The sequence below is a fragment of the Drosophila serrata genome, unplaced genomic scaffold, assembly GCF_035046125.1.
Source record: "Drosophila serrata isolate PLE 108 unplaced genomic scaffold, ASM3504612v1 contig_360, whole genome shotgun sequence".
Classification (NCBI taxonomy): domain Eukaryota; kingdom Metazoa; phylum Arthropoda; class Insecta; order Diptera; family Drosophilidae; genus Drosophila; species Drosophila serrata.
In genome coordinates, this window is record NW_028257258.1 from 874,773 (window position 1) to 891,226 (window position 16,454).

General features: G+C 45.4%; 3 protein-coding genes across 6 annotated transcripts in view; 2 read left to right on the forward strand and 1 right to left on the reverse strand.

The window, feature by feature from the left end:
• Positions 1–16,454, reverse strand: part of pxb (putative Hedgehog signaling attenuator pxb) — a 176,804-nt gene that overhangs the window by 146,732 nt on the left and 13,618 nt on the right. The gene's annotated exons all lie outside the window — the stretch shown is intronic.
• Positions 3–5,570, forward strand: AOX1 (Aldehyde oxidase 1). The gene is given in 7 exon segments (XM_020962758.2): positions 3–737; positions 1,150–1,937; positions 1,939–2,079; positions 2,196–2,429; positions 2,642–4,457; positions 4,525–5,145; positions 5,208–5,570. Coding segments are annotated over 7 exon segments (3,822 nt in total). The 5' UTR covers positions 3–697; the 3' UTR covers positions 5,390–5,570.
• Positions 6,288–7,540, forward strand: LOC110191912 (tabinhibitin 7). The gene is made up of 3 exons (XM_020962898.2): positions 6,288–6,677; positions 6,739–7,136; positions 7,195–7,540. Exons 1-3 carry the CDS (start codon positions 6,552–6,554, stop codon positions 7,511–7,513), a joined length of 843 nt encoding a protein of 280 aa, XP_020818557.2. The 5' UTR covers positions 6,288–6,551; the 3' UTR covers positions 7,514–7,540.

The following is a 16,454-nucleotide window of genomic DNA, read 5'->3' on the forward strand; positions in this document are numbered from 1 at the left end:
GTCTAGTAGTGTTGTATTCTTTCTCTGAAGTGTTTATATAAACTATTATTTTCACTTCCAATTCAAAGAAATTCGAGTCTTCAGAGTATGAGTTCTATGTAGACAAAAGCTTTGCCACTTTCCAGTTCTCGTTGTTTATGTTACATACATATGTACATATATTATGTCACTCCACTCTCCAACTTGAGTTCCAGCTAGGTTCTTTGTATAGAAAGCTGAGCAAAACAAAATCATCTTAACAAATCATTTAATGATAAAGCTCTCTGGTTGTGCCGCCGCTAGGGAGAGTAATTGGAATCGGTGGCGAGATAACAATTCCGAGTGTTATAATCTAATGCCGAGTGGAGAGCCGGAGAGAGAGAGAGAAAACACGGTAGTTATGAGCGGGTACTGGCGAACTTGAACTTGGACTCGATAGAGAGTCTCTATTGGGAGCTACGGAGAACGAATAAAAAGCGGACCCGGTAGGTTCCGGACCTACAGTCGCTAGGAGATCGGCGTGTAAAAAGCACGCGAGCTACAAGTGACCCTGTTTTCAAATCTGGTGAAATTAATAGTTTCCAGAACAAATTCTATCTCGAAATTTCGGAACACTACCGTCAATTGAAGAGACGACAAAGGCTGCAATTAATTTCACAACAATTCCAAGTCTTTATACAGTTTCAAGTGATCCAAGGACTTATATAACACCCAGATAATGAGTGGAAAAATAACAATCAACGGCACCAGCTATGAAGGTGTGTATATATAGACATAGGCTGGTGGGCAGTTAATTACCATTAGTTTAATATGGGATTGCCTGTCATTCACGAGATCGTAGAAACAACGAACTGGAACGCAAGAATACTACGTTTTGACTATGAAATAACTAATTAACTATGTAAAAGTAATTTTCGTGACTGAAAACTCGTTTAAGAAATTATTTAAATTAATTTTGTTCAAATTTGAGGGAGTATAAAGAATTTTACCTAGACCATACCAGAAGCAGACGGAGCCTCAAGAAAAAAAATTCTGTTATTTCCAAGTATAAAAAATCGATTAATACTACAGGTTATTAGTTATTTAACTCAAATGTTTTGACATGTTGTGATACCTTTTGCGATTTATAAGCGAGACTCTGATTAGATAAGCTGTACTGTTTCCCCTTAGTTAACCTGGCTTCCCTGCCGGCGGATATCTCGCTGAACACCTTTATCCGGGAGCATGCCGGACTCACTGGCACCAAGTTCATGTGCCAGGAGGGCGGCTGTGGTGTCTGTGTGTGCACCCTGAGCGGTTTGCGTCCGGAGACCGGAGAACCGCGCACCTGGGCAGTCAACTCCTGTCTCACGCTGCTGAACACCTGCCTGGGTTTGGAGGTGACCACTTCCGAGGGTCTGGGCAGCAAGCGGGCCGGGTACCATGCCATCCAGGAGCGACTGGCCAAGATGAACGGCACCCAGTGCGGCTACTGCTCGCCGGGCATAGTTATGAACATGTACGGCCTGCTAAAGTCCAAGGGCGGCAAGGTCACCATGGCCGAGGTGGAGAACTCCTTTGGTGGCAACATTTGTCGCTGCACTGGCTATCGTCCCATTCTGGATGCCATGAAGTCCTTTGCCGTGGACAGCAACATCAAGGTGCCGGCGGAGTGCATCGATATCGAAGATTTGAGCACCAAGCAGTGCCCCAAGACGGGACAAACCTGCTCGGGAAGCTGCAAGAAGCAGCAACCGAAGGGCAGTCAGCTGTATGCCGACGGTAGTCGCTGGAGCTGGCCCGAGAATCTGGAGGAGCTCTTTACCGCCTTGCAGGGTGCCGTTAAGGAGAAGCTACCCTACATGCTGGTGGCTGGAAACACGGCCCATGGAGTCTATAGGCGTCCGCAGGACATCAAAGCCTTCATTGATGTGTCAGGCCTGAAGGAGCTCAAAGGTTACAGTCTAAACGCCGATAATGTCTTCCCTGACTCTTGGCGGAAACTTGAGCCTAACCGAGACCATGGAGATCTGCCGCCAGTTGGAGAAGACCCGAGGCTTCGAGTATCTGTCTCAGGTGTGGCAACATCTCGATTGGATCGCCAATGTCCCAGTGCGCAATGTAAGTCAAATTTCGAGTGTCTTATCAGTTGTAAGCCCTCCATTTCTATCTTATCATGACTATTTCAAAACACCTTGAGTACTTGTTGTTTATCAAACCGTTTCGCATTAACCCAGGCCGGAACTCTGGCGGGCAACCTGGCCATCAAGCACGCCCACCCCGAGTTCCCCTCGGACGTCTTCATTGTGCTGGAGGCCCTGAATGCCCAAGTGATTGTCCAGCAGGCGGTGGACAAACAGGAGACAGTGAGCCTGGCCAGCTATCTTGGCTCTGCCAGTGAGGGAAAGATTATTTGCGGTCTGGTGCTGCCGGCATATCCCAAGGAGCGCTTTGCTTTCGATTCCTACAAGGTGAGTTTTCTTCGTGACTTAAAATACTTTCTTATAAGCTGGGATAGAGCTCTTATATAACTCATGCCATGATTATCAGTGGGGTCTAAAGACACAGTTATCTTTAGATTTTAAAACCAGACAAAATAGATAAGATAACAGGGAAATGATTTTCATGTATAATAAGACAAACTTATAATCTTGTATGCCCTTTGACCCTTCTACATTCATAGATTATGCCCCGCGCCCAGAATGCCCATGCCTATGTGAACGCCGCCTTCCTCCTGGAACTGGAAGCCGACTCCAAGGTGAAGTCTGCCCGTATTTGCTTCGGCGGCATCAATCCAGAGTTCGTGCATGCCACGGTCATTGAAAAGTTGATTCTGGGTAAGAATCTCTTCGAGAACGGACTGGTGGAGAAGGCCTTCGGACAGCTGTCCGATTTGCTGCAACCTGATGCCGTCCTTCCGGATGCCTCGCCCATCTATCGTCGGAAACTGGCCTGCGGCCTCTTCTACAAGTTTCTATTGAAGACGGCTGCCCAGCGGAAGCAAGGACTGGCCAGTCGCTTTGTGACCGGAGGTTCTCTGCTCCAGCGACCGGTTTCCAGTGGCCAGCAGAACTTTGAGACTTTCCAGGAGCACTACCCGATAACCAAGGCCACGGAGAAGCACGAGGGATTGATCCAGTGCTCCGGTGAAGCCACCTACGTCAACGATCTGCCCACTCAGCACAACCAGCTGTGGGCGGCTTTCGTGACTGCTAAGAAAGTGGGCGCCAAGGTTACCCAAGTAGATCCTAAGCCGGCCCTGGCTCTTGCCGGAGTGGCGGCCTATCTGGATGCCAAGGATATTCCCGGAACCAACTACATTGGACCCAAGGTCAGGGATGACTTCTTCTTCCCGCAAGACGAGGAGCTCTTCGCCACCGGAGAGATCAAGTTCTATGGACAGCCAGTGGGCATGATCCTAGCCAACTCCAACTCGCTGGCCAATCGGGCAGCTGAGCTGGTGAAGCTAAGCTACGAGGGTGGAGCCAAGGAGCTGCTGCCCAGCATGAAACACGTGTTGGAGAAGCTCGGTTCCGAGGCTGGCGACAGCAAGCGGCTGGAGCAGAAGATCAAGTCCACCATTGACGTGCTCCAGTTGGAGGAACCCTTCGACGTGAGCTCCTCCGGGCATCTGGACATGGGCCTGCAGTACCACTACTACATGGAGCCGCAGACCACGGTGGTGCTGCCCTTCGAGGGCGGAATGCAAGTGTACGCGGCCACCCAGTGGATGGATCTTACGCAGGACGTAGTTGCCAACATCCTTAACGTCAAGAGCAACGAGGTGCAGGTGAAGACCCGCCGCATTGGAGGAGGATACGGAGGCAAGGCTACCCGCTGCAACGTGGCCGCCGCCGCTGCCGCTGTGGCTGCCCATAAGCTAAACCGACCCATTAGGTTCGTCCAGTCCCTGGAGTCCATCATGACCACCCTGGGTAAGCGCTGGGCCTTCCACTGCGACTATGACTTTTTCGTGCAGAAATCTGGCAAGATTTCGGGAATTGTGAGCCGCTTCTATGAGGATGCAGGCTATCTGTCCAACGAATCGCCCATCGGTCACACTGTGATGCTGTCCAAGAACTGCTACGAGTTCAGTGACAACTACAAGCTGGACGGCTACCTGGTCTACTCCGATTCGCCGTCCAACACACCGTGCCGTGCTCCTGGCTCCGTCGAAGGTATTGCCATGATGGAGAACATCATTGAGCACATCGCCTTTGAGACCGGCCTGGATCCGGTGGATGTGCGTTTTGCCAATCTGCTTCCCGCCCACAAGATGGGCGAAATGATGCCGCGCTTCCTGCAGAGCACCACGTACAGGGAACGCAGGGCAGAGATTATTGCCCACAACAAGGAGAATCGCTGGCGCAAGCGCGGATTGGGTCTGTGCATCATGGAATACCAGATCGGTTACTTTGGACAGTACCCAGCCACGGTGGCTATCTACCACAGCGATGGCACCGTGGTGGTCTCCCACGGAGGCATTGAGATGGGACAAGGTAAGTGTTGGATATCTAATAATTTCTGACTTATCTAATATATTATTTTCCTCTCTCTATCTACCAGGCATGAACACAAAGATCTCGCAGGTGGTGGCCCACACCCTGGGCATTCCGATGCAGCAGGTGCGCATCGAGGCGAGCGACACCATCAATGGAGCCAACTCCATGGTCACCGGAGGAGCAGTGGGCAGCGAAACCCTTTGCTTTGCTGTGCGCAAAGCCTGCGAGACCCTCAACCAGCGGTTGGAGCCAGTGCGCGAGGAGGTGAAGCCTCAGGACTGGCAGCAGTTGATCAATGAGGCCTACAACCGCAAGATCAACCTCATTGCCAGCGATCAGTGCAAGCAAGGTGACATGGATCCCTACTCCGTGTGCGGTCTCTGCCTTACGGAAGTGGAACTTGATGTGCTCACCGGCAACTACATTGTGGGACGCGTGGATATCCTGGAGGATACTGGCGAGAGTCTGAACCCCAATGTGGACATTGGTCAGATTGAAGGTGCCTTTATGATGGGCCTGGGTTACTGGACCAGCGAGCAGGTGATTGTGGATCCTCAGACGGGCGAATGCCTTACAAATCGCACCTGGACGTATAAGCCTCCGGGAGCAAAGGATATACCTACGGATCTGCGCATCGAACTGCTGCCCAAGAGCCCCAACAAGGCCGGCTTCATGAGGTCCAAGGGTGAGTTTTTCTGTCATTAAGCTTAAAACTTTCTATTAACGAGAATCTCTCTCTTTTTTTAGCCACTGGTGAACCCGCCATCTGTCTGTCCATCGCGGTGGCCTTCGCCCTGCAGCAGGCCCTGCAATCGGCTCGCGATGATGCCGGCGTGCCCAAGTCCTGGGTGACCCTTACCGCCCCCATGACCCCTGAGTTGTTGGTCCTACACGCTGGCACTGAGCCCGGCCAGCTCAAGCTGAACTAAGCGAAGGAGGAGGTCTCTCCTTGGCGTGGGACACGGCACGTGGCCGCGATGGGAACGCTCCGATAGACATGCCAAGATAACCTACACTTACACCCCCACTTAACCTGGCGAAGCGGCAGACCAGAGACTAGCAGACGTGGTGTTGTGTGCACAATAAATTAAAAACTTATCCAACGCTTAATCCAAATGACATTCATTGCTAGCCAGCCGGAGGCCTGGGTCAACAGGAGCCGGAGCTGGAGCTAGAGCCATGCCCGGGCTGTTTGAGAATTTACATTTCGCCGTTCTCTTTTTAACGCTTAACACCTCAACACTCGGCCACACCCCCGCTACAAAGAGCTCTTCATTAATTTTAACATAAATTTTTGTATAGAAATTTTATGCCACACGAAGCGTTAAGAAGGGGCAGCGACATCGGGGGTGGGCTAGGAGTTGGGGTGGCTTGCGGTCATGCCAGAAGGCCAGGCGGTCCTAATGGATTTTTCAAATATCACCAACTGCTGTGCCGTTAATGAGCACATCCCTCTAACGACACTGTTCGATTGACACACTCCACGTCGGTCAAAGGATGTGGCAGCTTTAATCGCGGCAATTGACAGTCTCTGAGGCATCGCATTATGATATCCGCATCTAGTTAGAGTGAAACGAACAGGGTTTGTCTAACCAAGCGTAGAGAAAAAACCTTGGTAATTAAATTTAAAAAAATATATCCTTAAAACAGACTAGTAACTAAATTATTATAGAAGAAAGAACACAAGTAAGAATAAATGTGTTTCGGACTAAATTTTCATAAAGAAAATAGGTACAGTTTTAGCATACAATACAGAGAGCAAGAAATAAAAAAGGTTTTCTCCCTTATAAATTCTGAGCTTTCCTTTTAAAAAGTTGCCTCCGAAAACGAAGATCAAATTAACATTTTCCTAAAACAGAGTGTGGTCATCAATTAAAAATAAGCAGTTCACTAGAAGTAAATTTTTTAAGGGAAATATACAATAAGTAAGACAAAGACAGGTGCTTCTCCAGGCATTTTATTTCTCTGAAGAAACTAGTATGGCAGAGAAATATTCATATGTACACCCTGGGGACAGGTGTTTCTATGGAGCTATGCTATGCGATTGACTATAAACTGATATTTTCCTTAAGTTGCATTCTTTGAGTAGAAATGAAACTGAACGGTTTAATAGCTGCTGTTCTGATCAGCATTTGGTCCCTAGGGTGGGCCAGGAACATCGACTATTGCAATACGCCGTACTGCAAAGGCAACCACTTGGTCTGCCGTAATCCGGATGTAAGATGAAAAATATCCCACATGGGAAACTTAATTAGTTGTGTCCTCCGATTCCCCGCAGAAATTTAACGTAAGGTGTCCGTCAGGCGCCAAGACCATTCCGATGATGCCCTTCCGCAACGCCCTGCTAACTGCCATCAATGAGTTCCGCAATGACACGGCTAGTGGAGCAGGAATATACCTTAAGCCGGCGGCCCGCATGGCACGGATGAGCTATTCCACGGAGCTCGAGGAATTCGCTCGACTGGCGGTCATCACCTGCTCCACCGATAAGTTCTGCCTAAGTTCAAAGGAGTTCTACTATGTGGGCTACATACACGATGCCGTTTACTACGTGGGGCCAAAGGAAGACTTGGAGGACCTGGAACTGACACTGCGAATCATTCAAGATTGGACTAGAAGTCTGGATTATATCAATTTAAAAACGGCTATCTACTTGCCTGCTACTTTGGAAAATACGTAAGCTTATTTTGTTGCATTTGTTGGGCGGAATTCTTTAATCAAAGACTTATTATAGGGACATCGCCAATACTGCACTTTTGATGGCAGAAAAGAACACTCACATAGGCTGCTCTGCGTTACGATTCACTGTCAGTGAAAACCACAACTTTATCATTGCGTGCGCCTTCAGCACGGATCTCATGGTACGGCGACCCATCTACCGGATGTCCGGTGTCCCGGGAAGCGCCTGCAAGCACCGTGATCCAATTTTCAAAGCCCTCTGTGCCCCCGGAGAGAATTACGAAAGTGATAAGGCTGTGCCCAATGCCACTATCTTTAGTCCGCCGATCAATATCGTAGGGATTCGCAAGCTGTATATGGAATCTCTGCCTTAAATAAACTTTAAGTTCGGTTAAAATGTGTTTAATTTTGCGAATATTTTTAACAAGCTTCACTGGCCAGACAAAGGTACACGCCCCCGGATACCCAAAAATGAAAATCAGCGCACAAAAACAAATAGTTAACACCCAGACGTGGTCATGGAGGGCAGCTGGGGATCGGCAGCAGTCGGGAACAGACATTACAGAGCAGCCTCGATAATCACAGGACGCATTTGCATATAAACACGCTTCCGGGCTGATGTCCTTCGCATGCAAATGAAAACATTAGCGAGGCACACGCGCATCCGCATCCGTATCCCCATTCGCTATCCACTATCCGAATCTGCGAGATGCAGATACACGGCCAACGACAGATACAGCTACAGCTACGGATACAAATGACACTCGTCGCCGTCGCCATCGGCTCTTCCCCTGCTTAAATATATATTTCAATTAAAATTTTACACACGAATAAATGCAAAGACACGCCCAGCACATTAGATCCCCATTCCCAGTGTCCCCAGTCGCAATCCCACCCAGCTCCAACTTCTGCTCCTGCTGATGCTGCCCTGGCAGTGTCCAACTTGTGTCGCTTGTTTACGAGCGTCTGAAGGCCACGAGGGCAGACAGCAGACACGGACATGGCCATAAAACGGTCCGAGCTCTCAGGACGCGGGGCACAAGATGCAGATGCGACACGGAAGCGGATGAGGGGCAGGGATCAGTCCCGACTGGCATCGGTGCATTAAGGGGCGGGGCGCGCCGATGAAGCATGATGATGTCGCTCTGAATGTCCACGGAATTATTCAAAAGTTTCACCATGGCCAGAGTGCCAGAGACATCCGAACGGAGAGAGCATGAAGCGAAGAGTTTGGCATTGTGACAAGATGAACTGGCGGAGGCCAGAAGAGCCAAAAGTCGTGGAGACAGAGTGGACATAAACTGTTTATAAGGGTGCCCATAAGGAGAGTCGATTCCAGGGCAAGATATATCCCTCAAAGAGTTCAATTGAACAAGGTTTAAAATATGATATAACTAATATAACATTGTAGTACTAAAGACGAAAGTCCCTTAAGGTAATATCTTTTAAAGCAAGTTTAGTTCTTTTTAATATAAGATAAAGATTATAAAGATTAATCTATATTTGTAGTCATAACACAGCCAAGAGACCACAGTTGCCATATCTAACATTTTCTGTGTGCAGCCCTATCTTTTATCCGTCAGTCTCTCAATCCCCCATTACGAGGGTTTCCATTTCACGTCGAGAGTTGGTCCGGAGTCAACCATGAACTTGAACTTGCAACTGTAATAATAATAATAATAATGCAGATCCCGACTAACAATCCTTGCACCGCCACTCACAGAGCTGAAGCTGGGTGGCAGCTTTTATTTCTTTTTTATATCCAGCGCATCCTCATCCCCATCCTCATCCTATTCTGTCTGTCTGTCCCCGTCTGCGGCCATTGTCTGGCTTGCATTTCAAATTCTAAGCAAATTTGTCGTCCAACGGGGAGAGATGGGGAGTGAAGGACCAGAAGCTGGAAATAGGAGGAAGTGGACTTTGTGCACCAAGGGTGTGAGCAGGCGCAACATTTTATGAGCGTGCCCGCGATGCAGCGACTCAGATATGACCAGAGAAACGTCTGCTAGCCGGGTACAGCAAACCCCCATCCAAATCCCGACTGTTCCAGTTTCCAGAGCAACCTTTTCAATGGATTCTACATCTAACACTCTTAGAAAAATGTTTATCAAATTATAACTACTTTGTTTCATTTAGATTTAAGTCTTTCATATAAGCTGTTTTTACTCTTTTTTCCAACTATAATTATAACTAAAACCTCATTCCTTCAGTTAACTTCCTGTTCTATATTTTACATTACTTTTTTGTAGGTTTTTTCTTCGAGTGCACGCGGACTGCTGGTGGTCCACAATGGTGTTGCGTCTGCTGCTGGCACACAAAGATGTCCCGGTGTGATTTATCGCCGGCAGAGCCGGGATAATGGCCACGTATTAAAATATCTGGCGCGCCCACAGGGCGTATGCTTATCGGAGGCGACACCGCCGACAAGGACGACGATATGGCCGTCAAGGTCTAGACTCTAGACTCCTGCGGTGCAGCTGGTGGCACAACCAAGGATTTCACCCTCGCAGCTCCGCCTCCCCTTTTTCTTGCAGTTTCATTTGCATTTCCCAGAGCGGAAAACTGCATGCAGTTTATTAAATAGGAAAGGCTCTGAGAAAAAAAAGAGCGACTGCGAAGAATTAAGTACATCATCTCGGGCTGGCTTGATTGTCGGCTGCGTTTGGCGCATATCCTGTGGGTAGGACATTGTCGGATTTTATGCCGCAGCGAGTGTCTTCGCCTCCATCTCGCTCTCCGTTTCCTCTGGAGCTTAAATCGTGAGCCAAATACATAAAATCTACGCATGCATGTCTGCCTATCCTGCTGGTATATGTGAGTGTATCCTTTGCCGCATCCTTTTCCACTTAATGCCGACTGCATTGTGCTCAGATATACACTTGTGCATATACATTTGTATACATATATATATGAATATATTCTGGCTCAGCTCCGTGTGTATTTGATATCATTAAAATTTTGAGCTTGCCACACTGCAGAGGCAGCCAAAGAAGCAAAAGAAGCAGCTTGTCCTTGCCATTGGTCCTGATATTGTCCCTTACCTACCACCTCTCGCCCTGATCCTGGAAGCGTCTGGCCAAACATGAATAGCAAAGTCTGGCCATGGCCCGAAAAAAGAAAGGGAGGAAACTATGCATTTATGATATGTATTTTCAAGTTTATTTGTTCAACGGACTTTGCACTGCTCCAGCGGGTTAAAATATTTCTGCATGTATGCACAAGTTCTGGGAATTAGGAGGAATTTTTGCAACTATATGTGTCGTCCTTTTCTTTGCCACAACTTTAAGTTTTATTTAACATTTTCGAGAGATGCGACATAAGTCGGGCTTTGCCCCCAACAATCCCTCAAAGCTTGACTCTGTGCAAAGTGAACTTTAATTAAATTTAAATCCAAATGGATCTTAATATCCAGTCGCCTCTTTCATAATTAAAAAAATACGCAATATCCGATTTTTCAATAACCAAAACCAACGACCGCCGCCCAGTGGGAGTCCAATGTCTGAGCAGCAGAAGAAACAAAAATCTACGTACAGCATCCGGCATCCTGTTCACGGCCACGGCCATGGCCAGGACGAGTGCGACTGATAGGCGACGACAAGGACAACGTGGACTGCCAGTTGAAGAGGACAAACGGGCGTAACTCAATCTGTGGCTGTGGTAAAAAAGAAATATCCAACCAAACGCACTGCCGCAGGACAATGATAGCAGAATGTGCCATCCCAGGAATGGTGCAAAAAACTCGGAAAAATAAAAACCAATCTCGTGGCCATTTGCTTTCATACCCTGTACGATATTGAGCCATATCAATATACCCAGAGAATGGGATTTTTTAAAGCATTTTCTTTCAAAAACTTCACATAAAATAGATAAAAGCTTTTGAGGATATACTTCCTGAAAATTGCACCTTATATTCTTGATATTTAATTAATTGGTATGAATATTTAATGAGCATTAAGGAGTTTATCAACTTTTCAGCGTTGCTAAGCCGCACAGAAAAATTGTTATTCTTTTCACTCGGCGGCTTTCCGAGTAAATTAAAAAGTAAATTTCTGCACTGAAACCTCTCCGACGACGCATCTTCTCGTCCAGCCAATAATTCAATCAATTTATTTGCACTTTAATGCAACAGCAGTCGACTCTTTCGGGGGAGGAAAGAGTGTATGTATGCCCGTTATGGACCGTAAAGCGGAGAAAGCTGCCGTCGATGCGCGAATAAAAATGAAATCAATTATGTTGAAACTTTTTTGAACGCCAATACCGCTGGCTATGTTGTAATTAATACAAAATGCCCTGGCCTGAGACAGACAAAGCGGGTGGCTGGGTAATCCGCAGGAAGGGTGTGCAGGATCGTTATGGCCGTGGGCTTGCCAAAAGCTGAGTCCTTGCCGCAGTGCCGTTGCCCGAAACTCAATTTGATAAAAATTTCATTTACAATTGCCGACGTGGGCACCCAGGAATCCCATCCTTCCCTGCTCAACGCTACTCTGTGGGAGTTGGGACAGTTGGCCAGGACTGGCAGGACTTGGAGGACTCTCGGACTGGGGCCCTTGCCTCTGTTGCCAATTGTTGTGTTTATTAATTTAATTTGACAGTCGCGGGTCCCTTGCACGTTGCCACATCGCCTTTGGCTATTTCACAGCAGCTGTGGACGCTTGTGGTTTTCCAAAAAGGTTTCGAAAGAGCGAGAAATTGTTGGGGGAAAGGCCTCGCTTTGTGGCTACTACTGCGGTTGGCCCTTCCATCCAGTTGAGGCCAAAAAGGGGGCAAATGGGAGTGGAAGGAATTGCGGGCATTGAGTTGTTTATGCAACATCCGTTAACCATTTCAATCCGTTCATTTGCTAATCAGTCATCCTGTGTAGTTTCACCAACACTCGGTAACCGCAGCGGTGCAGTGAAAGTCACAAAGGTTTCTAGGAAACGCTTTCAACTAAACTATTCCATAAATCAGTGAAGCACTGCGTAGGGGAATTAATAGGAATTTTTAAGTTAAATATACAATATGAAGGATACTCTTATCAATAACTTTATTTAACAAAATAAATCTTTTGAATTTCTTTATTTAATGATAAGTTTTCTATTAAAAATCATTTGCAGTTCTCGTAATATTTTATATTCTGGTATTTCTTGAATCGATATGTTTATAACACAATTTTTTTCGACAAACGATATTTTAAAAACTTCATAACTACGTCAAAAACGCATTAATTTTAATTCGGAAAGCAATCCTGTGTTAGTTTTTATTAGGTTAATAAATTTGCATACTCAATTTAAAATTTATAAAAATTCAAATTTTTGCCCATTTTTAACAATTTTAACGATGTAACCCCTTATAAAATTTTGAAATTTTTGAAAAAATTTCGAAACATTTTTTTTTTGCCGGAGATGGCTAGATCGATCCGGCTTTTAATGCTGATCAAGAATATATATGATTTATACGGTCGGAAATGACTCCTTCACCTTATTACAAGCTTCTGACTTAAATTATAATACCCTGCAAGGTTACCTAATCAAATATATTAAATAAAATATAACAAATTTGATTATATAATTCATATAACCGATTTCTTACCTATACTCTTCGATCCACAGTCGGGGTAAACTCTGCGATTTGCTGTGAATTAGCTACGCAATGCATTTTTGCATTGATTGGCCGGCGTCGAGGTAGGTAGAAACCTGATAGTCTACGACTTATCCACTAACCATTATCCAGAATTAATACCAACCGCCTGGGCCGACACTTTCAGTTAAGCGGCGCATGTGGCTGGCACATTTGTCAACCGGCAGCAGAGTCGGCGAAACATCAACGCCAACGCAGCAAAACTGGGCAAAACTTCAGCTGCCAGAGAAGCAGATACTATATAGGTATATACATATATATATGTATATATGCCGCCCCCCTGTCCACCTTGCCGTGGCTATAAACAATTTATGGGTTTGGGAAGTCTCGCCCAGGCGACATGCAATGCATGCCAAGCGCCTCTGCGATTGCTGTCAATTGTGCTGGCAACATGTTGGCCAGGCCAAAACCGGCCAAGATGCAACTTTGGCAACATGTTGAGGACAGAGACTTGGGTATTGCATTTCAGCTCAACGACAATGTAAACTAAAGTTTTTGGGATACTGTATAAAGAAGAAATTAACCTGGTTAACTATCACTAGGATTCAGTGATGAACTTATATAGTATGCTTTGGTTTTAGTTGTAGTTTAAATATTATTAAACTAATGATATATACAAGTATGGTATATATTTCTTACTGTATTTTAGAGTTGCTTCTGCTTGCTTTTGTTTCTAATTTGTCTATCGTTGGCAGCAACTTTGTTGTTGCTGGATTAGGAGGCAAAAACTTTGTTGCACTTGAACTTATGCCCCACGGTTATTTGGCTAATTATTCGCCTGGGCACTTGGCCACTTTGTTGCAGCCTTCACCCAGTGCTACCCGAGCAAACTTCGCTGCTCGTATAATTTACAAAAATCCTGAACAACAATAGCAAGAGCAGAGGGAAAGCAGTGCAGCGATCTCGTTGAAAGTTTAACAAGTGTTAACTTTACCATTTTCATTTTCATTTCTTTGGGTTTTATTTTGTATTCATTTCGCAGATAAGCCGGGAAAATGCGCAAAAGAAAATAGCATAAAATGGGGTTGGGTTTCGGTGCCGTGGATTCTGTGGCAGCTGCTGCTGCTGAGCAACTACAGTGAAATAATTTTAAATGACCACAAGTGTGTAATTAAAGTGCAGCGCATAATAACAACCACAACAACTACCATTATAATGGGAAGAGGAGGAAAGGGGAGCGAAGCGGTCAAAACAGCAACAATTACAAATGAAAATTGAGGCAATCAGCGAAAGGAAAATTCGCCTCGCCTTTCCTTGGTCTTGTCTTGGCTGAATACGAATTCAAGAGTCCTCTAGGAGTTGAACTTTTGGCCAGATATTTTCCGAATTGGGATTTTGAGTCGAGTTTCAGCTTGCTTTCACTGGGAATTTCGCTGATTTAAAATACAAAAATAATTAAATCCAGTTGCTAAATGCCAAGTGCTTCCATTGTTTGCTAATTGTAATTGAAATTCTATGTGAACTCTATAATTGAGAAGGTGGTCGTTAATTGAAGGCAAGTACATGGGTTAACGAAGATTTTGTAATAGAAACATTTAAGATATTTACTTCGATTTATGTTTCAAGCATCTGAATATGTATTATTATTTAAATAAGCTATTGTTCGTATTCTTAATTAAATCCTGTATCTGTATCAATATCTATTGTGTTCTTTAATATATAGTGTTTATTATATGAGGTTATAGACCTTTGCATCTGTCAATATTAATTTACTGAAAACCTCAATTATTATTCAACATCAAATTAAACACAATATGTAAATTATATCGTATAGAGGTATTTCAGAGAAAACATCCCCGGAAATCAATAAACAAAGCATGAAACTAATATTTTAAAATATTTCTGGCATATGAACATGTATCCTTTCATGGTTGATTATTGAGAAATTGAAAATTTATTCATGGCCTTTACCCGCATGAACCTGAATGCATTCGAAATGCCCAAAGTCGGTCCATTTAATTATTTGCATTTCTCGCTGATTTCTGAATTCATCGGTTGAATAACCCCCGACCATCGGCGGCTTAGTGCGAGTATCTTTTGCTGGTTGCATGCAACATCCATTCGTGCAGCTCCACTTCCGCTCCGATGTTGCCGCTGCCGGTGCCGCTTCCGCTCGGTGGCCACCAGGCAGAGTTCGGCCCGAGAGAGACCCCACAGTCCAAACCCATTCCGGTCCGGAGTTCTCAACGTTTGTGATCCATTTGGCAGACCGCGACACGAGCATCAGGGCCACTTTTATGTGTATTTAAAATCGTTAAAAATAATCTGCAAATTGTGAATTTTTAATGCATTTCGCATCTGGGTGCTGCCTCTGTTTCATGGCCAAAAGGGAGGCGTTGCCCCTGGGGCAATAATGGCGTCTGGTGGGCGCGGCGGTGTCTGGTTCGGGTTGAGGCTGAGGTTGAAGTTGAGGTTGAGGTTGTGGGGTCCAGGTTCTGGCCATCACCATCGTCATTATCATCGTCATCATCAATGGCATCGGCATTGTCGCCGCGGCTTCATCATTATCATCTTTCTCTTCCTCGACGTCACCGTCATTTGCATTTATTGTTTTTGTGCCTTTGTGTGCGAAAAGTGATCAGCGATTGCCTTGGCCGAGGAGGATACAGGACACAGGACACAGGGCGCAGGACGCAGGACATGGTACACACGCATAAATACACATATAAATGGATATGTATTTACATGTATGCATATGGTTATGTGTCTCATTGTGCCTGTGCGTGCATTGATTGCACAGCGGAAGTGTTGTGGCGGAATTAAAATAAATAAATGCATTCGCATTTCCCACTGCCAACTGGCAGCTGGCCGGGGCTTGCGGGAACGATGGACGAGTGTCCTGGACACTGGGCTGAATCCCGGGGTCCTGTGCTGGCTTGTTGCTTCATTTGTTGCACATTAAACAAGGCCATAAGTTACCGCCACTGGCACACTATCTGGACAGCCTTTAATGGTCAAAATAAAGCAAATGAAATCTACCATGAAAAATATCTCTTAAGGGCAAAAGTTATGATGTATCTCTCATTTCTTGGGCAGTACATAAAAAATATTCTAGCGGGTATGCGACATAGTGCGGCATTTAAATTTGATGGCATAACTCTTTAAAATTTGTTCAATTTACTAAAAGATAAATTACCTTAAAGAGCTTACAATTTGAGAAAGGAAATAAAACTATTTAAAGTAAAATAGCATGTTGAGGAACAACAAACTCCTAATATATACCTCATTATTTGAAAATATCTCTATAATAATACTTGCTTAGGTATTCTTTAGGTGAAACCACTTTCATCCCTCTAAAAATCGATTCATTCGATGCTTCTTAAAACAAGTTCTGCCTGAAAATACATTTCAAAGCCATTATGGCTTAAATTATACCCTCTGAACCGAACTCTTTAAGGTGAAAACTTTCTTCGTTTTATTGATTCAAGGCGAATGTAACCGAATTTTGCGGCTCATTTACTTCGCAACACGTACATCTGAGGCGAACACGTATCTGCCAGATACACCGTCTCCCGAACCCCCTCCCAAAAAAAAACACCCAGGAGCCGAAACCAGAAACAAATCAAATCGAAGGCAGACTCTCCCTTTGATGTCTCATTAGATGGGCGGTTGCCAGGTGATGACGACAACGACGTCGATGATACCGAAACTGAGACTGGAACTGAGACTGAGACTGAGACTGAATGCGAGGGGATT